This window comes from Tursiops truncatus, chromosome 2 (genome assembly GCF_011762595.2).
Source record: "Tursiops truncatus isolate mTurTru1 chromosome 2, mTurTru1.mat.Y, whole genome shotgun sequence".
In the NCBI taxonomy this organism is placed as follows: Eukaryota; Metazoa; Chordata; class Mammalia; order Artiodactyla; family Delphinidae; genus Tursiops; species Tursiops truncatus.
This window is the reverse complement of record NC_047035.1, coordinates 169,174,183-169,199,686: the sequence shown is the minus strand read 5'-3', so window position 1 is coordinate 169,199,686 and position 25,504 is coordinate 169,174,183. Positions and strand designations below refer to the sequence as shown.

Here is a 25,504-nt window from a genome sequence, read left to right as displayed (position 1 = left end):
TTTGTGGTTTGTTCAAACTCAGAAGGATGTAAACCTGACTGCTATGGGAGAGCTGGCCTTCCCTAGCTGGAAGACCACCAAATGCATGGCTTTTTGTAGGGTTTTTTAAAAGATAACAAATTCGATTATTAAGTTAAAGCCTTTATGAAAAGGAGCAACACCATTACAACCGAGAGTTAATTCAATCACGTCTAGCCTAGGAAAAATGCTGAGCACAAGACAGATGTTTAGACATACACATACATACTGCATTGTGTATATACATATAATATTGTGTATATACCCAAATAAATCATGTATTTCTCTTTGTTCCTTAAGAATATTTCATTAAATGCACTTGTTTGTGGAACAAATTATCATAATTCCTGCCTTTCCTTTCCAGTGTATCTCCTATTCTTCTGTTGAAAAGAATACATAGAATTTTTAATTCTGCGGTATTTTTTACTGGTGGCTGCTCCTGCCAACAGCAGGAAACCAGGTCTCTAGAAATCTGTTTTAAAGCTTTGAGAATGTTGTGACAATTGTTTTAATTATATTGTTTGCTAAGAAGTACCTCAGAAAGGAGCTGCGACATTGCTCGACTCAGAAGGCCTCCAGAGGGATAAGTTTGCAATGGGCTCGCTTCTCAAAGGTCACCACCGTGACACCACACAAATACCTCTTCCCTTGTCATTTTGGTTGGGGGGAAAAAGAAAAAAATCCTTGCCTGGGGCCAGCCGTGCCTTCTGCCTGGTTTCCCTTTCCTGATGTGTAATCCGAGCGGATGCCCTGGATGCCTTCTTTCCGTTCCCACGTGGGATGATTCTGTCTGTGAGAGACAGGAAACTATGATTGGAGCTGTTGTGACCATTTAAAAGGGAGGGCTCGGGCCCGGCACTGACCTTTTTAAAAGTAAGTTTGTTAGAGAGCCTTTCATGAGATCAGCATGATGTCAGGGAACATGAGGTTAAATTAGCACATTAAAGAATAAGAGAAATGGCTGACAATCAGATGAACTCAAGGCTTACTTCCATAAGAGATCAACAGGAGACAGGAGTTTTCCAAGGCAAACATGACTGGGTTTCTCGGCTGGGTCTTGTCTGGCACCAACGTGAAGCTCTTGATGGTTTAGAGCAGCGGTCCCCAACCTTTCTGGCACGAGACCGGTTCCTGGACGACAATATTTCCGGGGGGTGGGGGTTGCTTCAGGCTGCAATGCCAGCGATGGGGAGCCGGGGAGAGGCAGATGAAGCTTCGCTCCCCGCCGCTCACCTCCAGCTGTGCAGCCTGGTTCCCTACAGAACGCAGACCGCTGGCGGTCCTCTCGCCCGGGGGCTGGGGACCCCTGTTTTAGAACACTCAAGAGGCCACATTTGGGGCGAGGCAGGACGGGGATGCGTGCGTGCGTGCGTGCGTGCGCGCGTGCGTGCGCGTGCGTGCATCCGTGCGCGTGCGCCCCACGTGTCAGCCACCGTCCTGGTGCTTCCCTGTAACCAGATGAAGGTTATTAGCCAAAACAGCTTAAACTGTGCTCACCCAGGAGTCATTTCTCCCCTCTTGCTTGCAGCATCCAAGTGACCCGCTCGGGCTCGCCTCGAGTTCCTCCTGGGCTGGTGCGATTTCGATTTCGAATAATTTGGGCTGTCAGAGCTGCCAGTGGAAAGTGGAGGTTATTTGGTCTGTTTCAACATCTGGGAAGGAGCGTGTCATTGTTTACATTGTTTACTGCATGCCCTAGGCACTGCAGCCGATTATGCATCGTGGATCCTGCTCAGGAAGCCGAGATAAACCCAGGCTGGATTTCTCAGCTTCTATTCCCATCCCTGTTTTTATTGTCATTTCAGAATCAGGACATTCATCTTTTTATGGTATCTCGTCTGATGTCGGCGCTAATTACTCTCCCTACATTAAATTCCCTGCAAACACTGAAATGCCCCCAAGGCTTCCATATGGAAGAAAGCCACCCACTCCATTTTTCTTGAGTTCTGAAAGTTACAAGTCGGGGAGCCAGGGGCTCTCCCCCTCATCTCCCAAGGTGCGTTAGAAGATGCCAGGCTTAATGGCCATTTATTGTGACAGTGCTTGCCTCCTGCTTCATAAATCGCCCCAAGAAATGGCTCACCTTCAAAGAACAGTCTTTCCACTGGGGATTATTTCTCAACCCTTTGTTGATGCTCTCCTGGATTTTGCTTGACATCGTTCAGTGAGCTACTCTCTGTGCATCACAATCGTTGTTACTGCTTTTGTTGCTGTTGTTCCAAAGGACTCCTCACCGTCCTCGCTGCTCACAGGCTCTCCACACGCCCATCCAGTCTGCACTGTTTCCAGACTAATCTTCCCGATGGGCAATCTTTTTGCTCCAATACAGGCTTCCCACAGCCTTGCGAATTAAGTAAAAAGCCTTAGCCTTGCAATGACACTCAAACACCGTACCACGTGGTTCAGCCTACTTTCCCCTCCGCTACAAATGCCCTCTCTGTGACCAAACCTGTGTCTTATTATTCTCATCGCACACATACTTTCCCTGCCTTTCCTCATACTGTCTCTTTAGTCTAGAACTACGAACGCCTTCCTCCCATCTCTTCCTGCCCGCAGTATGCCCAGTTTCCACACTCCAAATCAAACCTATTTCCTTCATCAAGATTTTCTCAGTCCCTCAAAGAGATGTGGTTGTATCCTTCTCAGAACCTCCACAGTATGTGCTCCTGCCACTTTCAGGGTGATCAAATCTACTGGGACCACTGGAGAGTTTGTTATGGTAATCACAGGCAGACACAGACTGATGGATAGTTTGAATTCCAGTTGATAAAAGGCTTAAGACATCAATCAGCTCCCTGTGATGTAATTTACCACAGCTGGATTGAGTTGCTAGATTTCTCCAAAACGACAGAGGGCCACGGGGAAAACTGGCTGCCTCAAGGTGAATTTTGTATAGCTCTTCATAGCCCCCACGTGTGTTGCATGATCTCTCCAGGTGGTTTCTAGCTCTAAGACCTATAACCCTATGAACAACTTCTATTTGTTACTGCTCATAAAAGTCACGGGCCAATATTTTATTTTCACCTGGCACATAAAGGATGCGAGAGGTTAATTGAATAACCTAGGCTCATGCAGCAAGGCAACACTCGTTCTCAAACCAGACTTGAGGTATTTGAAGCTGAGTCCCACTGCCTCACCTTCTTTTGTTGATCAGTTACACACAGCAAAGGTGAGATGATAATTTATCATCTAAATAGACACTTTTGTGTGTGAAAGGGAACATTGTTCATAATCATTCTGGAACGACAGGCATAAACCATGATATACGGGTACTAAATTTAGGCGTAGGGGAAAAGTAAGGTAGTTTTTTTTTTTTTTATTGAGGTCTTCAACAGACCTTAAATTTGGATTCTTCAAAATTTATGGGGTACTCTAAATGTACAAGCATTTGTATTGCTTGCCACTCACAAAAACCCTCCTGTGTGGTTAGGTTGACTGCCCTTCTGCCCTTGTAGCAAAAGGAAGCATATGGCAAAGCTGCCCATCCCAGCCCCAAAGTGGTTAATCATGAGTGGAACAGTTTTTTGTTTCATTTTTTGGCTACTCTGTGAGGCTTGTGGGGCCTTGGTTCCCCAACCAGGGATGGAACCGGGTCCCTGGCGGTGAAAGCTCAGAGTCCTAACAACTGGACCACCAGGAAATTCCCTGGAACAGTCTTAAATTTCAAATTGCACCCCTCCCATTAACACTCCAATCTCTACTACCTTCTCAAATCGATAATTATTAGATTGTTCAAAGGAGCCAGACGTTTCTAGGGAAGCAAACCTTTGGAGTGCCCTGGGTATATCTCTTACTTTGCTTGCCCTTCCCACTTCTTTCTAATCTCTGAGCAAAATGTTAGCTGATGTCTGATGCCACCACACAGAACCAAAAGAGGACTCCTGTAAGGTTGGTGCCCCCGCCGATTTCTCACTCTGTGGATATAATAACAGAGAGTACGCCAAAATTGCAGGATGGCCCTTTGCCTCCAAACCTGTAATTGTCTCTTATTTACCAAGCAACCCTCTGGTCTTGGCCACGAATTGTCTATTCCTAGAAAAGATGATGCAGTGGGATAAAGAGCAGTGGGTGTTGGATATAGACTTGGGTTTGAATCCAGCGCAAACTACTACCACTACCTGCAAAATGAGGAAAACCATGCCTGATTCATACAGGTTTTCATGAAGTATAAATTCAATAGTATATGTAAAGTTTTCAGCTCTCATCTTGGGCTCATAACGAGCCTTGGTTATCACTTTTGAAACCTTTGACCCCAAAGCAGCAGACTTACCACTCAGTGTGAGTCGAGTCAGCAAGTGAGGGAACTGTACCCACAGTGTAACCTGAGGGATGCAGACCTGGTACTTGATCTTGCCTTGGGCTTTCTCCACTCGCTTTTTTTTTTTTTTTTTTAGAGACACGGAGTTTGGAGGAATAAGCTAGAATAGAATATAAACTCAGAGTACTCATCTTCCCTTTGCTCAAAGCTATTGAGATTATATTTTATAAATCCCCCAAATAAAATATATAGTCTGACCATACAAAAAAGGTTTTAACTGACACTGTCTCATAAAATCCAGAAAGGGTGGTTGCCTTACTCATTGTGCTTTACACGTAGCAAGCGATGAAAATAAATGAGTGTGTGGAATAATAAATAAATAAATGAGTCTGTGGAATAAATGAGTGAATGAATGAGACACCATCACTACCATCACTGGTGTGGACATATTTATACATTTATATGTACAATTACATGTATTTATATTTATACAAATAGAAATATTTTTATACATTACATAAATTTATAAAACTATATATATAAACTTGCACAGTTTTTATATACACGTACATAATTCTTGCATCCTGGTCTCCCTGATATATTTGCTCTTTGCTCTATCAGTCAAGGTCCCAACAGGAAACAGGTGGCCCTTGAATTAGAATAATTCAAGAAGAGCTTAATAAAGTGACTGTTTATGAAAGTGTGGGTGGGATGGAGAGGAAGCATAAGGAACACTAGTGACAGTGGAAGAGCTGTTACTAGTCCTAGGCCTTAAGGGATGAGCGCGGGAGGAAGCCACCACAGGAACCTGGATAAAAGAGCATTTCCTGAGAAGGTTGCCTTGATAGGAGGTCAGTGGAATGACCGCCTGGACCGCACTGTCCTCCCTCCCTTCGATCTCCTGCTCATGGACCGAGCCCAGTGGGGAGTCAGAGCCCTGGGGAACCCATGATATAGTTATCAAGGAGGGAAGGAAGGGGGAGGGGAGGAGGAGGGGGAGGAGAGGAGGCGGCACGTGAGAGACATTGGGTTTGGGCTATGTCTGAGATCCGAGGTACTTTTTTTTTTTTTTTTTTTTTTTTTTGCGGTACGCGGGCCTCTCACTGTTGCGGCCTCTCCCGTTGCGGAGCACAGGCTCCGGACGCGCAGGCTCAGCGGCCATGGCTCACGGGCCCAGCCGCTCCGCGGCATGTGGGATCCTCCAGGACCGGGGCACGAACCTGCGTCCCCTGCATCGGCAGGCGGACTCTCAACCACTGCGCCACCAGGGAAGCTCCGAGGTACATTTTTTAAAGAGGAAATTAAAAGCGAAAACTGTTACTAGAGTCTTGGTTTCTTACAGTGGTTCCCTGCCTAGAATTCCGCCGCCTCCCCCTCTGGCACTTGGGTGTCATCTCCCCTAAGTCGTCTTCCTTCCACTGGCCTCTCGTGACCTGCAGGTGCCTGAGCGCCTTCCTCTTTGCGCTCCCCTCGCACTTCTGACGTTCTAATGACTGGTTTCCTTCTCCAGGAAGGAGAAGGGGTTTGGTCCTCCTCGTCTCTCCCATCCCCAGCCTAGCGGCAGGCGCACAGTAGGTGCTCCGTCACTGTTGGTTTGAATGGATGACTACGTTTCCCACGAAAAGAAAGCAAGCTTGCCATTCAGCTACTACACCTGGGTCCCTTGGTTTCCTAGATTAAAGCCTAGAACCGCCGCCTTCCCTGTAAGCGCATCTCTTCTTACTTAGAAGGGCAGGCAAGTGAAGACCACCGAGAGAAAGAGGCGAGGGCGCTGGTGAAGCCGAGCGTCTGGAGGTCAGCAGCGCCCCGAGCCTGGGAGCAGCAGGAAGATGGGTGGAGGGGGGCGCTCAGACCCGCAGCCACGTCTGGAGAAAGGAAGCTCCGGTTATCAATTCCTGCTAAAGGTACTTGGGGTATCGCTTAAACTAACACTCGAATTCCCAGTAACCCCTTTCTCTTTCTGGAAGCCCTGACACAAGAGACCTTGAAGAAAACAGCAGATATGCTGATACGAAGGTCAGAGAGATCGGCAGGACGAGGGGAGGCTGAGCAGGTCAGGGAGATCGGCAGGACGCAGGGAGGCTGAGCTGCCTGGGCGTCTCTTCCTCAGCTTTACTCTCTTCTGTGGCTCGGTTCGCTTTTGGTCGGTGGTGTGTGATGTGTATGTGTGTTCGCTTGTGTATGTACATGCACGTGTGTGTGCTCATGTGCGCATAGGTGTTTGTGAATATGTGCGTATCCCTGTGTGTGTTTGTATGTGTTTATGTGTGGGTGCTTGTGTGTGTTTGCATGTGTGTCTGATTTATGTATGTGTGCATCTGTGTGTGTATATGTGTATGTGTGTTCGTGTGCATTTGTGTATATGTGTTTGTCTATGTGTGTGTGTGTGTGTGTCTGTTTATGTATGTGTGTATATATGTCTGTGTGCATGTCTGTGTGTTTATATGTGTGTATCTGTGTTTATATATGTGTTTGTATATGTGTGTATACGTGTGTGTTTATATGTGTGCCTCTGTGTTTATGAGTGTTTGTATACGTGTGTGTATACGTGTGTGTTTATATGTGTGCCTCTGTGTTTATGAGTGTTTGTATATTTGTAGCTGTGTGTGTATACATGTGTGTTTATATGTGTGCATCTGTGTTTATGAGTGTTGTCTATGTGTTTGTATATTTGTATACGTGTGTGTTTATGTGTGCATCTGTGTTTGTATATGCGTGTGTGTGTTTATGCATATGCCTGTGTAAGTCTGTGTATGTGTGTGTGTATATATGTTTGTGTGTACGTGTGTGTAGGTATGCGTCTTTGTGGATGTGTTTATGCGTGTTTGTGTGTGCACGCGTGTGTGTATAAGTTACTGGGCCCTTATGCTCTAGGAATAGTTCTAGCCCACTCTCTGCAGGAGCCAAAATTGGGCAGAGAAGTATTTCTAGGCAGAAGGAGGCGGCAAACGAGCGAGAAGGGCTCTAGGTAGCACTTTCATTAGAACCTGCCCCTCCCCTGCCACACCTGTCCCTTCTCTTGCTGAATTTTCCCGTGTGCTCCAGGCAGACTTGAAATCGCCTGGTGAGGTTAGCCCACAAACCGTAAATATTTGCTGAGCAATCACTGTGTGCTGGTGACAGAATTCTCTTGGTTGTGTTGGGTTTTTATTTGCACAGAACTGCCTGGGTTCTGTTGAAGGGAAAAGATAAATACTGATCTTTATAATTATCTCTTTCCAAATAACAACAACGTTGAGCCTTCTGTCATTGGAAAGAGCTCGGCATGCTTTCCCTGCCCCCTCCCTCATTTGATCTGGAAGCATGGCGGGCTGTGAGGTTGTGAAGGGCTGCTCCTTGTTAAGGAGAAAATAAAGCCCATAGAAGTGTGGACTTGGTCAGGTTCACATAATTATGTGGGATTGGAAGGTGGCTCTTGGACTCTTCCATCAGACATCATTGCCTTTCTAAAATGATGTTGACAAGGGTTCGTGGAAGGACATTTTTAAAAACTCCTTTTAGGGGTAACGCAGCCTGAATAATGAGAACTATATGCTGGCCCAGGGAACTCCTTAATCCTCTCCAGCAAGCTTTGCCAGGCTTTTTTGAGCATAAAGCTTCTGTGAGGGAAATTCCTGAAAAACAATGAGTTCCATGGAACTACTGTGATTAGAAGAGCTTCCACAATTAATATTCAAAAATGATGTTGCTTTAAGAGATGTGCTTAGTCAGGACCCTGTATGCTGAGGGGCCCAGGAGAGGGCTGGACAGCTGGCAGCGGCTGGCTTCCTTCCACACCCCCTCCCATTCTCTAGGTGGCACTAAGTAACTTCAGTTTAGCACTTTTTCCCCCAGGATGAATTGACACAATGTTTTAAGTTCATTTGAGCAATTTACAAATAGTACTCTATGGCAAGTCAAACTTTAGGAAAAGAGGTTGAGTTTCTGACCTTGAGTCTAAACTTCCTTACTGCAGTTTCAGCTTCAGCTGGGACTAGAAAAATTTAGGTTTACTAAAGAAAAAAAAAAAGAAAGAAAAAAAAATCCACCTTCAAATTTCCATTTATTCTGGAAGGTTCTACAGGAAACCAAAAGAGTTGTTGGGTGTCACCGCTGAGGGGTGTGATTTCTTACAGACGTAGTTCCAGCTTCCACAAATGTCGTGGCTTAGAATAATTTCTGGAAGTGAGATTGGTCAGGTTATGGGACCCAGAACTCAGAAGTCACCTCCAGAATTCTTACGGAAGCCCCAAGACAGTGTTTGTGCTGGTGCAACTTGGGTATCTGGCCAAAGCTCTCCTCCTCCCCTGCTTTTTGATCCCTGACAAAAGACCACCTATATTTTCTGATTCCTCTGCCTGAACTCTGAGGGATGGATGGAGCAAAGTGGGAAGTGTTCCTTTAATGACTAGTGAGCAGAGGGTCTGGCCTTGCATTTCTTTACAGCTGTGTGACAGTGGGGTTTATATTCTTCGTGTGGGAAATGAGGGTGTGAAATAAGAAGAGAGAAATATATATGTATATCCATCTGTGTCCCTGGTTCCTGACACAGAGCTCCTAAGATCCCTGTAAACAGGGGTCCGGGGAGAATCTTAGTTGATCTTTGACCTGGGTGCTCCACACAGAGCTCCTAAAGCCTTGTAATTCCTAAGTGATAAGAGCATCTGACAGAGTTCCTAAATCCTTTGGAATTTCCTGGGTGATAGGAGTGTCTTTTGTTCTAATGAGGTGGCTCTTTGTGAGCTCCTGGATGGGGACTGGTCACCAGAAAGACTAAGGCATGATCAGAAGCTTGACACATCCAGGCCCATCCTCCGTCCTTCAGAGAGGGGAGAGGGGCTGGAAATGGAGTTCATAATCATGCCTGTATGAGGAAGCCTCCATAAACATGCCAAAGTGTGGGTTTTGGAAAGCTTCTGGGGTAGTGAACACATCTACACACCGTAACCATGGGAACAGAAGCTCCTGCACCCAGGACCCTTCCAGACCTTACCCTATGTACATCTTCATCTGGTCGGGTGTATCCTTTCCTATATCCTTTGTAATATATCAGCAGTAGTAAGTGGACTGTTTTCCTAGTTTCTGGGGGACACTAACAAATTAGTGAACCCAAGGAGGGGGTTGTGGGAACCTCTGATTTGTAGCCAAGTTGCACAGCAGTCATGGGGAACCTTGGGACGCACTGCTTGCGGCTGGTGTCTGAAGTGGAGGGCAGTCCTGTGGGGCTGAGCCTTTAACCTGAGGGGTCAGTGCTAATTCTGGTTAATATCAGGATTGCATTGAATTGTGGACACCCAGCTGGCACTGGAGAATTGTTCAGTGTGGGGAAAAAGTCGAGTGTCAGAAGCATGGTGAGGGTGAGTAGGGGAAAGCAGTGCATTTTTCCAGGACGTGGGGATACCGGCTTTGCCCACCATACACAATTATTGAGGGAGTCATGTGAAATCACATAAGACAGCACTTTACAAATGGAGACGTACTAGACAGAGATGAGGTATTACAAATTTTGTGAACCAGTATGGAACCCAGATAAAAAACTGGTGCCCCAGTTTCCAGCAAAAACTCTCCTTCTCTTGTTCACCAGGTACGGATGAAATCCTCTCGGCACAGTCTCTCTCCCACTTGCACTGTCTTCCAGGGACATCTGGTAGTGTGCCCTGCAGGGCTTCAGGTGTGTGTGGCCTCCTGGAGCATTGGTTTTATGCAAATAAAGAGTTGGGCAGAAACATTCATTTTTTTTAAGGTCATAAATGCATTTAATTTGACTCCCAGGAAGAAAAGAGTTGGGAAACGTATATGAAGTGATATTTGCTATGCCTTTTTTTTGAAGTATAGTTGATTTACAATGTTGTGTTAGTTGCAGGTGTACAGCAAAGTGATTCTGTTATACACATATATATTTTATATATATATATATATATATATATATATTCCTTTTCAGATTCTTTTCCCTTATAGATTATTACACACTATTGAGTATAGGTCCCTGTGCTATACAGTAGGTCTTTGTGGGTTATCTATTTTATATATAGTAGTACACATATGTTAATCCCAAACTTCTAATTTATGCCTCTTCCCGCTTTCCCCTTGATAACCATAAGTTTGTTTTCTATGTCTGTGAGTCTATTTCTGGTTGGAAATATTCGTCTTTAAATAACATTATTCATTCATTCATTCAACCCATGTTTATAGAGTGCATGTGGAGTAGAATTAGATATAAAAGTAGCTGAAGAGTCGTGATTCTCTCTCGTCACTTATTCACGATCTGTAACACAAATCTATGTGCAGGATATATAATAATCCTCAGTTGATCAGGATCTTAGTCTGTTCAGGCTGCTGTAACAAACTACCATAGACTTGAGGGCTTAAACAAAAAACATTTATTTCTCACAGTTCTGGAGGCTGGGAAGTCCAAGATCAAGGTGCTAACCAATTCAGTGTCTGGTGACAGCCCACTTCCTGGTTCATCGATGACCATCTTCTCACTGTGTCCTCACATGCAGAAGGGGCTAGAGAGCTCTCTGGGGTCTCTTTTATAAGGGCACTAATCCCATTCATGAGAGTTCCACCCTCATGACCCTAATCACCCCCAAAGACCCCACCTCTTATACCATCACATTGGGAACTAGGATTTCAACATATGAATTTGGAGGGGTGGGGGAAGGATGATATAAACATTCAGTCCATAGCAATCAGTATAGGCAACTAATCTTACCCCTTCCATTCCCCAGTAGTTTGACAGTTTATTTTAATTCAAATATTTTTGCAGTCATTATGTAACTTGAAAGTTTGGACCAGCATGTTGAATTACAGCCATAAAGATTGTGTCAGACTTTTCTATGCTGCTGGTTCTGAAATTTCCACCACGTGATAAATGGTTTTCTTGACCTCAGGCTCTCTAAACCTTGAAGCACACAATGGTGTGTCTTTGAAATGTTCTTCCCTAGCTAAGAGTAATAATCACTCATTCCTTTGTAAAACCATACTATGTCTTCTTTACCCAAAGTTCTCTTCTGTTAGTCCCATCACTAAGGATAGCTATTCAATAACTAGCTGTTCTTTCCACTTACACTTAAATTAAAAAACAAAAAACCAAAAAAACACCAGCAAGGAGCAAACTTGAAGGAAGCCATCATGGTATTGCTGAGAGAGCTGGAGTCTGACCCAGGAAGATGGTGTGACTCTTACCCCACCTAAAAGCATGCACCTTTAGTCAAAGTCTTCAACCCTCCAGGGACCCTTCTGCATAATGGGGACACAAGTATCAACATTGTGGTTTCCCTGACAGTGCTTTTCAACCTTGTCTACAGGGTACCTCTATGTCAGGGTCCCTGCTTCCAAACTTCCTTGACATTCCGTGCTCATCCTAAACATTTAGGTCTGTTCTACTTACCCTTCCGCAATGTAATCAGACTTGTTTTAATGTACAAATAATGTTTTTCTTCCCAAATCTTTGAGTGAAACTGATGCTCCAGAGAGAGGCTTTACATACCTCTAGCATATTACAGCATACCTCTGGGATGTACCTATACTTTAGAAGTGTGGTTGTTAAGATGATATTCAGGGCTGAAAATATTCAGCAGGTATGCATCCGTAAGAACAATATTGGCCGTTAAAAATGCTGGAGAGGGTGTGGAGAAAAGGGAACCCTCCTGCACTGCTGGTGGGAATGTAAGTTGGTGCAGCCACTGTGGAAAACAGTATGGAGGGTCCTCAGAAAACTAAAAATAGACCACATGATCTTGCAATCCCACTCCTGGGCATATACCTGGACAAAACTATAATTCAGAAAGATACATGCACCCCTATGTTCATAGCAGCACTATTCACAATAGCCAAGACATGGAAACAACCTAAATGTCCATCAACGGATGAATGGATAAAAAAGATGTGGTACACATACACAATGGAATACTACTCAGCCATAAAAAAGAGCAAAATAATGCCATTTGCAGCAACATGGATGCAACTAGAGGTTTTCATACGAAATGAACTAAGTCAGAAAGAGAAAGACAAATACCATATGATATCATTTATATGTCAAATCTAAAATATGACACAAGTGAACCTATCTACAAAACAGAAACAGACTCACAGACATAGAGAAGAGACTGGAGGTTGCCAAGGACTGGGAGGGAGGGAGAGGCATAGACTGAGAATTTGAGGTTGGTCGATGTGCACCATTACATTTAGAATGGATAAACAACAAGGTCCTACTGTATAGCACAGGGGACATATCCAATCTTCTGGGATAAACCATCATGGAAAAGAATATTTTAAAAAAAGAATGTATATATGTGTAAAATTGAGTCACTTTGCTGTCCAGCAGAGATTGGTATAACATTGTAAATCAACTATACATCAATAAAAATAAATAAATAACTATTGGCTGTTAAAATATTAAAACACCTTTGTTTCAACTGGTAAATAACTGCTCCCCAAGCCCTTGAGTGGCATCCATTTCCCACATCACTCCTCTCCCCCGACCCCTGAACTCTGCATGCTCCAGGAAGTAAAGAGTTAATGCCTGTACTCCAGGGACCTCTGGGAGCCTCCACAGTCTGATTAGTTGGTGGCCTGTACCATACAGGCTGTTCACTATTTTGAATGTCATCCCATGTTACATGTAACATACATGAAGCTGCTGGCACAGGCTAGCCACTAAATAAGCGGTAGGTATTTTCAGTCCTGTGGCTTTGGAGAATTGCCTACTTGGAGTCTATATTTTGAACAGCAGTGTAACCGGCATCCTTCCTTCCCTTGGGGAACTGCACCTTCCCCATTCTCTGAGGTTCTGCTGAGGCTTCCAACTGCAGCACCCCATCCCTCCAGTGGCTCACAGGATGGGCAGTGATGTAGGTCTGGAAGATCAGGGTCCCCATTCCCTGACAGGCATGTGCACATGACCCAAGATAGAGCAATAGGAAGCTTCCCTTAGAACTCTACATAGTCGTCCCTCAGTATCCACAGGGCGAGTGGTTCCAGGACCCCCCCGATCCCCACAGATACTCATGTCCCTTATATAAAAAGGTGTCTGAAATTCGATCCGCAGTTGGTTGAATCCACTGATACGGAGGGCTGACTGCATTATGAATGCAGGGCCTGAAACGCTTCTTGTCCCCCTTTGAAACATGAGCTGAAAGGATGTGGCCCCAGAGCTCCTGTCTGTGCAGTGAAGGAGGAGCCTGGGAAGTGACGCACAGACAGAAACAGACCAACGGAGAGACTGAGAGAAAGAGAGGACCCTGGTGATGCTGTCTGAGCACCAGACCAAACTTTCATCCTTCACAACGGTGATTCTCAAGCTTGAGTGTGTGTCAGCATCACTGGAGGCGCTAATGAAGAATCCAGAGGCCTAGGGATGTTGGAGTGGGAAGGGGTTGGACCCTCTGTGTTCGTGCCACACTCTCCAGGTGATTGCGTCCACATCAAAGTTCGAGAACTACAGCTCTACAAAAGCATGCGATCCAATACACCTCCTCTTTTGCTGTAGCTACTTAGGTTTCCAACAAGCAGACTGGGAAAAGCACCTAGAACTTTCTGGCACCACGTAGACAGGGAGTAAAGCAAATTTCTGGTCAAGGTCCCAGTATCCCTGATCTTGGGTAGCTTAGTGAATTGCAGGTTTTACTCATGAGGAATATTCTCCATGGACCCAGGGGTGGCGGGAGCGAGATTTTGAAGTGGTTAAGATGACTCCTCCCATCTTTCTGGGCTCCCCTGCGTCTACAGTTATCTGAAGGGCATTCCCTGAGCTGGAAGAAGTTAGGCGGCAACCTAAGCTATCAGGCAGATGGCAGAGGAATGGGGAAATAAACAATAAACAACAACGGAGTAAAGAGAAGTTGCAGGACTCTGGGACACAAGGTATCAGAGCCCTTTCTCTTCCTTTTGCCTTTGCATCTCACCGTGTGCTGGGTTCATTCTCTTGAGCTATCTCATGTGATGTGACTATCGCCAGCTCTGGGGCTCCATCCTGAGGGGTTCAAGACTGTAGGACATCCACCAACCAAGCTGAAACGTCCCAACCTCCTCACTCTAGCCTGAATTAGGTTATACCCTCTTGCCTGGGTTAACCCTGTGGCCAGGGGATAGCAGCTCTTACCAGAAGGGGGTGGGTGGCTGCTGGCTGGGCAGACAAGAGCCGCCCCATCTCATATTAATAGTGAGTCATGTGGTATTCTTATATCTGTCACCTCATTTGACCTTCACAGCAGCCCCACAAAAACATAAACTATTACAGTTATTAGCGTTGATGAGGAAACTGAGGCTCACAGAGTTCCTACATGGTAGAGCAGGATTTGAACCCTGGCTGTATTTTTTTTTTTTTTTTTTTTTTGCACCACACAGCATGTGGGATCTTAGTTCCCAAAACAGGGATCAAACTCATGCCCCCTGCCCTGGAAGCACGGATTCTTAACCACTGGACCACCAGGGAAGTCTTGGCTGTATTTTTAAAAAGAAAAAGAAATATAATTGCTCACTTAGGCCCCAAAGTCCATGGTTAAGCTCGCTTCAGGCATGGCTGGATCAGGGGCTCTAATGATATCATCAGGACTCAGTATCAGTCCACCTCTTGGCTCTTCCTTACTTTGTGTGGGCTTCTGTCCCAGCTGCCTGTGACAGCAGCAGCCCAACCCTCGCTCCACAGTTGTCTCAGGATTTGGGACCAGTGGGTAAGAATAGAAGCCTATTCCTGGAAGCACAGAGAAAATCTCTCATTAGCCCAGATTGGGTCACATGACCACTCTGCACCAATCACAGGGAAATGCAGCAGACTGATGGGTGCAGCCCCGGGTCACGTGACCACCCCTGGAGCGGTGAGGAGGGAGGGATGTGTGTGTTTGTGTGTGTGTGTGTGTGTGTGTGTGTACTGAGGTGGTTTCATAGGAACCACAATTCATTAGGAGGTGGAAAGGATGACTTGAAAGAGGAAATCAGGACACACTTATTAGAAAGTGTGAGTGAATGCCAGGCAGCAACATCAACAGATGTCTACTACAGTTGGACTGTTGTCATTTTATTCTAGCTTTGCTGGGAAAAAGCCAGTAAGAACAAATTCAGCAAATCACAGACTTGCACTGAAGAGAAGAAACTCAAGAATCTACGGAGCTCAGCCTTTTTTCTCTAAATAGAACATAGTTTGTACTATTGAAGACAGATGATTGTTTATTCTATGCTGAGAGCTCTCTGGCCAGACGGATTCCAAATATCCTTCCATCTGCAGATCCTTCCAGGGCTTTGCAATTTTTACTAATTAATGAGAAGACTGGGGGAGGGGAAACTTAAAATGAAGTAATAAATATGCTTGGAAGAAAGTTAAAGGGCTGAGTTATGTCACAGTTCTGGAATTCAGAGCAATGAAAAAAGTAAACAGTCCTATTGGCTCAAAGGAGAATCCTTTTATCCATGAAACAACTTTATTTAGATTATTTTGGTGTGTTGAGAGACTTTCCCTGAGGCTATATTATAAAATAACTCCTCACGTTTTTATTCTATTGGGCCTTGTGAAACAACAAATTATTTGCTGCGTTTAGTTGCTGTGTAACGGGGCTTTTCTATCATTTACATGTCCTTGGTATCTATTAATTCACATCTTTTTAGAAATGTAATTGTGGAAGCAATTGTCATTAAAATTTCTTGTAATGTATAAAATCTAGATAATGGGACCGAAGGCCTGTTTGACCAAATTGCCCGTGTCAATACAATTTCATGGATTTTAAAATTAGGAAAAATTTTTGAAACCGGTCCCTGGTGGTAAACATTTGAAGATGATTTTTGATCTCTGAAAAAAAAAAGTGTTCCCAAAAACACAGGTGAAATCAATTCCTTTCTGAGTTGATACTGATGGTGATTTAATGAAACGAATCTTTATGAATTAAAAAGGATATTTATTTATCTTACTAACCAAGTTTGAGAGTCTGGTGGTTTCTCAGCCAGATGAGATATTACCTAGGAGCTGCACACTGAGAACAAATTGGGCATGGCTCCTATGATAAATAATGTCAGTTTTTGAGTTCCGTTGTTCCACTCTGGTTAGAGAGTCATTATCATTTATGGAACGCTACACACATATGCTTCATTTTGGTCCAGAACATCTTCCATTGCGCTAAATTCTTAGGAAGAACAAAGTATGTGCTGAAAGGGTGCTAGCCTAGGGAGGAAGCTGAGTAGGGAACTAGCTACAGTATAATGCATTCATGAGATGTTGGAAGGAATCTTTCCTAAAGATTAAGGTCCCACAGATTTAGTTCATACAGGAACTCAACGAATATTTGTTCAAAGAGAAAAAAAATAAGTAAAGGTATCAGCATAAAATCACCTTGCAGACAAAATTAGAAAAGCCCCATGTAGACATTCCTCTTAATTTACACCTCCCCACCTGCCCCTCCTAGTTGGACCTACTTTGACCAATGCTATAGGAGTCAACATTGTCATTAAAGAATGTCATACCAGAACTCAGAGAAGAATGCGTTTGCTCACCTTCCCAGAGATAAAAATAACTGTGAGCTGGGATAGAATTTTCTAAGGCACACGAAATCAGCCTTTTCAATTGTGAAAAAGGAAACATAATTCTCTTCGTTGCATCATATGTACTTGCAGAAATGTTCTCCCACAGAGAAACCCACCCCACTGTGTTTAAGTAACTGATGTCCCCAAATGTATTAGTCACAGAGAACACCTGGGTTGTACAATTCCAGGGGCAACAGTCAGACGCTTCCACGTGAATGGCACCGTGGAGTTTGTAACCCAGCACCCGCATAGTTATTCTTCTTAATAGCTGTTGTTGAATTTGTTGCTTCTCTGAAGCCTCAGTTCATAAGGGCGTGGTCTAGTTTTTTCAGAGCTTCATCTCATATTAATTAGTTGGTTTGCAAAAAGTGTTGCCGTAAATTAATGCATTGTTTTTCTTTTCTCCCTGTTTTTCTGGTCTGTGGGACTGGAGTTCAGGAAGAAGAGGGATCCCCAAAAGAACCACAATGCCTCGGGTTGGACCGGAAGATGGCAGCAGGTAGAGTCCATTCAGGGCAGCGCCTCCTTTTCTGGGCTACTATTGTTGACAGCAAGGCTCGCAGAATCCGAAAGCTCTGCAGATTGCAAAGGAAAATCTGTATGTTCCCAGTGATTGGAAACATGACTAGAAATGTCACTTGTGATCTATTCCAGGCACGACATCTGGATAATCTGGTCATGATGCAGAAAATAGCTTCTTTTCTTTTTCTCCTTCTTTCTTTTATTGATTTCAGTTCTTGCTGAACAAATACTTGCAATGAAGTAGATGATGATAATGATGAAGAAATTTCAAATTCAGTAATACTGAAATAAGTAGTGTAGTTTTTTACTAGAGTATTTATGATTACCTTGGAAAATGCTATCTAGATGCATTTGCTGGTTTTTTTGTTAGTGTATAGTTAAATATGCAGCTTTGCTAAAGCTATTTACCCCATAATAGGACTTCGATTAAGATAATATGGAAAGAAACAAATCATGAGTTTATAACTTAGCTTCTGCCTATGATCGGTAATGATAATGAGATGTAATGGTCATAAAAATAAACATTAGTTGAATGGACCTCATAATAATGAAAGCTAAATCTTAATACTCTCAGCTTCTATTTTCCAATGGCTTTAATTTGGTGTTTTATATGATGAGGGGTTAGAAGAGGGCTCCAGACGTGTTTGCTGCTCATAGAGGGTCATGTTCTTGTAATTCAATGAAAATCAGGGAGCAGAATTAAGAAAATAAAAATGGTAACAAAAAGAATATGCACAGCGAGGGGGGGGAGGTTGGCACCCTGCTCTGATTTACATGGAGGAGAGACAATTAGCAATTATCCAGCTCTAGCATCTCCCTCTACAGCCCTCCCAAGTGTCTACCCTCGCCAGTAACAGACATTGCTTTAGTTGCGGGCCTCTTCTGATTCTCTCCCCTTGCAGATCTTTGCATGACTGACTCCTTCTCTTCAGGTAGTTCTCAGCTGGAATGTACAGTCCCAGAAGCTACCTTGTCATTCCTTGAAATCACTCTTCATCCCATTGCCCGTTTTTATTTTTTCCGTAACACTTATTAGGATCCCAAATCATCTTTCTGTTGATTGGTTTCTTTACTTACTGTCCTCTCAAGAGATTGTGGCATAGGAGTTGGGTCTGGAAGGAGAGATACGAAATCCATTTATGAAGAGAGACACATTAGCTGGTGTGTTTATAAAGTGAAAACCAAATACTGTAAGTTGAATCCACAGTGATATCTACTTGGAGTTCTGCCCATTTTTTTGCTGACGACCTGATCCTTTGGCAGCTGTCACCTTATCCTGAGGTCTGTAATTTATATTTGCAGGGGCCCCCCAGGGGACAATGACGGGTTAATTGGGAGTGTATTTAAATTTTACCGCCATCGTCACCTGTCCTTTGAGCTCTAATAATTCGGCATCTATGTACGTTGGAGGTTTTGTTTAATGTGACCTGCCTGTAATAGACAGAACCCTAATGCCTACTCAGAATCAGGTAGCATCCCCCCTTGACTCTATGCGTGATGTAGCTGAGCAGATAGAGTAGCCCATTTGTAACGAGTCCCTTTTAATGTGATACAGTATGGGTTGCTGTCACCTGGTGCTTCATTTCAGCAAGACCAGCGCTGGGAAGTTTCATTAGATAGATGAGGTTTACCTTTACCTCCAGCCGGCCCTTCTGGTGCCCTGAACCTCTTCAGTGGGGTTGCTCCCCACTACCTCATCCCCAGGTTCTCTACCTTCAGAAGGACATGCAGTCAGGCTCATACACCTCGGTGCATGTTAATTCACATCATTGTGTTGCTTCTTGTTCAGCCTGTTGGTATTTTAAGCCACAAATCTACCTGTGGAATGAAAACAATGTGGTGGTGTTAGAGGGATTTTAAACACCAGCAAACAATTAAAGAACAGGGGCATTTCTGGCTCCAACCACGATGCCTGGTTACACACTTTCTCAACCTGAGCATTGGATGGCCCTGAGTGTGGGGCCATGCAATGAAGATTCCATCAGATTGTGTGTCTGTTTACAAGTGAGGTTAGATCCTTTATCGAAAGCGCCATTTTAAAGAATTATTATATCCTTCTGATACAATATTCAAGGCAAAAGTAAAGAAAAGGATGGGAAGCTAAACTGGGTTAAGCTTATCACTCTGCACAGGCAAGGAAGAATGAAGTACTGGACCCATGAAAAATGGTGGTGAGATGGAGGTATTACGGTGAAGAGGTTTCCATATACTTAAGAGATCCTTTGATGCATCCGTGATGTTGCTCATATAATAGAGGAAAAAAAAGCAAAGATGCTTTACTGATAGTGACAAGGAGGAGGCTGTAATTCCAACCAGGGAGAACTCTACGTCAGCAAGAAGGCACGGTTTGAAGCCTGACAACGTGACCCAATAAGCCAGTTATTGGAAGGTGCTGAGGACAGGGTAGGAACTAGTCTACACGTTCTCACCTGGGTGTATGCCTTGTTTCTAAGCAGCTACTGTAGCAGAGTTGTCAGGGTTTTGGTCTGCATGGCTCAGGCCCCCCTCTCTCTCAGGTCCTTCTTTCCCTGGATAATTGCTCTTTCCGTTTTGCTTCTCCATGGAATGTGTTCCTTTCCCAGAGCCTCCTGTGATTGCTCTGACTTTTTATTGTAGGGAAGAAATTATATGATCCGCCTTCATTTAATCTCTTTTTATTCTACTGAAAGGCCCTTGGAACAAGGCAAGAATCACACACACATACAACAGCTTATAAAAGGCATCGATATTGAATAAGATGAAAACTGAGCATTACTTTTCTTAGTACAGAGACTCAGGTTTATAGCTGACAGGAAAAAACAACAGATCTTGCTTAGGCTAATCTTATTGGTAGCCAAAGGAAAAGATATTATGTAGTACCAGTTTTCTAGAAAGAGGGAGATGAACAACTTTTCAGAGGTGGCCCATCGTATCTTAATTTATTCATTCATTCATTCCCTTGTGGGCAATGAGACCAATCTATGGGACAACTATGCTTTCTTGAGAGAATTCTTTTTAAAAATTAATTGGATCCTTTCTGATGGCTGTGTTTCCCAAAAAAAAAAAAAAAGTAATATGTGTTTTAAAAATGTTGGCTCTATCTTGCCACGTCTCTTGCCACGCATTGCTTTAGAAGCAATGCCAAGTCCTTTTGAATGCTGAAACGATTTTAAATGTGTTTAAAATCCAGGAAGACTTTGTGGAATCCTCATTAGCTTTTAGTTTGCATTCACCCTGTGCTGTTAGGGCCCCAAGATTGCAACACTTGGTTCATAAGAGGCGAGAAACCATTTTATGACCATTTTATGTCAAAGAATTTCATCTGAATGTTCTCCTTTTGCGAAAGGTCACCTAGGGTGGAGTGGGCCCCAGCACACTTTCAGAGGTGGCTGTCTGTATCATCTGCACTTAGTCAAATTTTCATTTCCTGTGGTTTGTAGGTTCTTCAAGTGTAAAGTAACGAACCCCAAACGGTTAAAGTTCTTTAACTAAAAATGGATGCGATGAGGGAAAAATATATGTATGTTTTGTGACCTTTCTGGGGAAGTGAGACCAGGGTTCCACTCTGCAGCTTCTTAAGCGACGTGATGTTACTGTGTGTGTGAGGCTGGGCCCCCGAGGAGACTCAGAAGTCAGGCTTTCCGGCTGAGAGCCCTGGGAGGTGACGAAAATGAGACCGAGCCTCTGATAATTCAGACAAAATGTCTACTTTTACTTTCACATCATAGTAGAACCGTCCAAATGAGGTTTCTGGCCCAGCCAACCGTATTGCAGTCAAACTCCCTTCTGATCGCGCCAACAAGTTATCTTCCTCACTGATCTTTCTGGGGCTCCAGCCAACGAATAGAAAATTGTTCAGGTGGGGAAGTTAGAAAACAGGAGCGTGGTGCACCGCCTTTATCCTGAATTTACTTTCTTTCCATTCTCTGAAACTTGGAACAGATAATCTGAGGATTCCTGGGAGGCCTTTTATTAGAGAAAATGCTACTGGGGTTTGTAGATGACTTTCAGCAAAGTCCGTATCTTTTTTTTTTTTTTTTTTTTTTGCGGCACGCGGGCCTCTCACTGTTGTGGCCTCTCCCGTTGCGGAGCACAGGCTCCGGACGCGCAGGCTCAGCGGCCATGGCTCACGGACCCAGCCGCTCCGCGGCATGTGGGATCCTCCCGGACCGGGACACAAACCCGTGTCCCCTGCATCGGCAGGTGGACTCTCAACCACTGCGCCACCAGGGAAGCCCAAAGTCCTTATCCTTAAACCCCTTTATGGGACTTTGCTACCATACTTTTATTTTAGTCTAAGGAATCCCACTATACCGTGTCTACTTCAAATAATAATGATTAGATGTTACCCATCACATACATTCTTCTGAAGCAATGATGGCAGCAACCTGCTTGCTGCTGGAGGCTCATCAAAGGAACAAAGTCCTCTGAGGGTGACACATTCCCTATTCCGAGAACTAAAACCCCACTGGACAGGAGGTCATGGGCTCTAACACGTATTCATAGAGAGGAAGACGTTTCCAGAATTTACTTACAGATTCTGCACTATCAGGGTCAGTAGGAAAAAGTCTTTTTTTTTGCCTGGGTTTTCTTCACCTGTGAAGTCAGCTGGACTTGCCCTAGAATCCGAGGAGATGTTTCTCTGGTGACTGGGGGTGGGTGGATGGGGCCGGGGGTGTTGTTTGCCTCTGTCAGGAGAGGGTGGCCAGCCACGGAAGGCTTCATGTCTGTGGTGATGGGAGACTTCCTGGCCTGCCTATTAAAGTATGTCTGTCGGCTCCCAGCTCACCACCTTTCGCATCGAGAAGGTGTCAGATGGAGGAAATCGGGTTTCCAAGTTCTCAGCGCTCTCCTAGACAAAAAGCTCTTAAGTGATGGTACCACCCACGTCTCTGAAACCACAGCAGATGTCCTCCTCAGCATCACCCAGAGAGCACTCTTGGCTTTTTCTCCTCCCCCCATGGGCAGAGAGCTAATCGTTTCCAGATCTTTTATTTAGGAAATTCAACAGACTGCTTATTGTTTGTAAATGGGAAAATACAAGTTTAGAGAAAATGAGGGTTTGCTTTAGTCCTCTGTGTTCAAGGTATACCTGATGCATTGTTGATTGATGGGCACCTGTGCTTTGAGGAGAAGCAGAAATGCACCTGCACAGCTGATGGTTGGTTTTGACACTGTGTGCATGTGCGCGATGAGACACCCCGCCAGCTTTGTCTTGTACTACTCTCCATCCGATCCTATGTCCCCTTAGCATAGTGGGCATGCAGTCAGAGAGCTTTCCAGAAGTTCATCCAGGTCATAACGTCAATCAGTTACCAGGAATGAAATCTTCAGTGCGGTAATACTTGCAGCAGAATTGCCTAATGTGTGTGTGTGTGTGTGTGTGAGTGTGTGACAAGATGTGTTTCTACCCTATTTCACTTTCTTTTATTACTTTGTTGTTTGATTAAAATGTGTTATTGGGTCTTCGTAAGAACCCCTTAGAGGACAAAGAATTGGGAAGGTGACATTAATATACAAAAGCAGCAATGATTAAAGTAGCACGTGCATTAAATAAATCAAACTGTACAGCGATGCTCTTTAAAGGTTTCCATCCTGGGGGAATCTCTCTACCTCCTTCCCACTTCCCACGTCCTTTCCCTGCACGTGAATAAGAAGATGACACTTGTGTTGCATGCAACATAGTTGGATGCCCACCCAGCTCTCTCCTGGGAGTATACCTTCCCTTCTGTTCTCAGGATATGCAGAGTGGAAAAATCACCATCTAGAAATTCCAGCTGATTATTGTCACAGAGGCTCTGAGGAGAGAAGACGTGAAGTTTTTACATTTCACAGATTGTTGTTGTCATTGTTTTTGTTGCCCTTTACCCATGTTTCTCTGCAAACATTTCAGTAAAGTGGCATTTTTGGTCCCGGGGCCCCTGAAATCAGCTGCTTTATTTCCTTGCTCTCCCTACCTCCAGTTCAACTTGGCTTCATGGCAGCCATACTTTGCTACACGCTTCAGTGATTCCTGGTGGATCGGCCACTGTTCCCGAATTTGTGTATTGAAGGGGGCACAGAGTCAAGCAACATGGTTGAGAAGACAGTAAGGGGCTTGTCCTACAGCTGCTTTGGGGCAGCACTTTATGTAATACTGGGAAAATGTGATTGTCCGTATCAGAGACCGGGGAGGCGGTTTGGATGAAGTTGGGGGTGCGCCCTGTCTCCCACCTTCCACTTCAGCGCACACCTGCCCCACTTCCAGCACCTGCAGGCCTCTGCCTGAGGCTTTCTCTTCCAGAACCTGCTCTAAGACCCCTCAGGAACAGCCCTCGAGCGATCACTGGTGGGACTTGATGAACCGCTACCTCTGCTCTCTGGCCCCTTGGGGAGCACAGCTGGGGAGCACGGGCCACGCCGGCTCCCAGGGTTGCCCCACGGAGCCAAGCCCCAGTCACCCCCAGAAGTAGCTGGCTGGATAAAGCCCAGTGCCGGCTGCCCCCCTCCCATCTCTGCACCCCACTCCCCTCCTGGTGTATCCTCCACCTCCTGCAAGGAATCCGAACTAAAAGAGGGTCCCTTGACAGTCTCTGCACTGAACTCATCATAACATATTTGAAAGCGTCCATGAGTCTGGTTGAAATCTCAGAAAAGAAAACCTTTCCAAAAAAATTTTTTTTAAATACCTAAATACAAAATAGCTGCTTTGATTACTACCTTATTAACTGGTCAAAATGGTGGCATCGCCAAGCTTCTTAAAATTCCCTTTTTCTGACTGCAGCCCTCTGTCCTTCCCTGTTCACTGGGGATGGTTAACACGTTCAGCTTGGTTACTGATTGCATCCATGTGAACAAGAATAACCATCTACCCTGTTTTGAACCTGGTTAAAACCAAACAGCTTAGGAAAGAACACCTCTGGTTCCTTATCCTTCATCACGGAGAGATGATGGGAGGAGGAGACAATCAAACACGATAGTAAAATGTTAATGAACAACTTTCTCAAACAAATTATAGCCAAGAGCTGATATTCGGTCTACGAGCCCCACAGATATTCAGAAACAGTGAGTAATTCCGAACTCCTGCAAGTTGATTTTAACTGCTTATGGCTGATGTTACAAACAGGGCCAACTCAGCTTATAGATGTGTTTTGTTTGGCCCACAGTCTTTAAAAATTTTTTTCAATCGGTGGTCCATGTTTAAAAAGTGGAAAATGTTATGTAAAAATCTAGGTTCTGATTTCTCTCGAGAAATTTGGCCAGAGACTGGTCAAACTAGGCTTGCATCCTTAAGTGATAAAAAAAAATCAGCTGGGGTTGCATCCTCTAGATGTTCCCTCCCCATCCTACCTGTGGTTTGAGGAGCAGGTAAGATGATGCAGAGGCTGTTGCTATAGAAACAGGAGGGAATGCTCTTCAAGCTGATGAGCACTTACCTCGGCCAGTGATCTTCACACAGTTCTCTGAAGTTCCCCGCAGTGATGGTTTCTTCTTGGTAAGAGGCTAACACTATACTCTTCAGGCTTCTCATGATTTCAGGAATGGAGGGCTACCAACATTTGGCAGGTATGCAGGGTACCCCCAGGAGAAGGAACCACGTAACAGATGGGTGTGGCTGAACCGCTAGAAGTGTATTCCAGCTCACACTCTGGTGACACGTGACGTTGGAGGACTCGGGGTCACCTAAGGGGCCACAGTCTTCTCCTCTGGGTCATCCTTTTGTGGGAGCTGAGGAACCACCATGTTCTCACTGAGAGGGTTGCAGCCAAAGACTTCTGTTTCTGCCTATGCTCAGCAGGCCTGATGTAACATCCCTTTGTGAGCATTTGCCCATCTGGCTGTGCGCCCGGCACCTTTCCATAGATTTTGATCAAGCATGACTCCTGTGTGTATAGTAATCGTGGAAATTTTCAGCTTTCCTATCCAAGGAGAAGTTGACAAAAGGGACAAATTGCCCTTGGCTTTTTTCAAGCTCTAGAAGCAGAACAGATCAAGGACTCAAAAAGTCAGGGTGTCGCAAAGACCCAATTCTGGTATTTGGCCATCACTGTGAACACTGGGGCATCCATGCATTTGGTCCCACAGTTCATCTGTCTGTGTGTTCAGCAAGGGTGTACGGAACCTGCTGCTATGCTGGGTACTGAGATAGGGCCTGAAGTCTTGCCTTCTTGCTTTTTTGTTCACCTGGAACCAGTTACTACCCTCAACCCTAATAGCCACGTTTCCAGAAGTTCGTGCTTTGCCATTTTTTCCTGT

At 44.6% G+C, this 25,504-nt stretch overlaps 1 protein-coding gene across 1 annotated transcript in view; it reads left to right on the top strand.

Annotated features, from left to right (window-relative positions):
- FAM107B (family with sequence similarity 107 member B) overlaps positions 1–25,504 on the top strand; it is a 216,755-nt gene that overhangs the window by 61,754 nt on the left and 129,497 nt on the right. Inside the window, exon 2 of the mRNA XM_019933461.3 lies at positions 17,207–17,267. Coding sequence (XP_019789020.1) covers positions 17,207–17,267 — 61 coding nt within the window. The remainder of the gene's footprint in view (positions 1–17,206; positions 17,268–25,504) is intronic.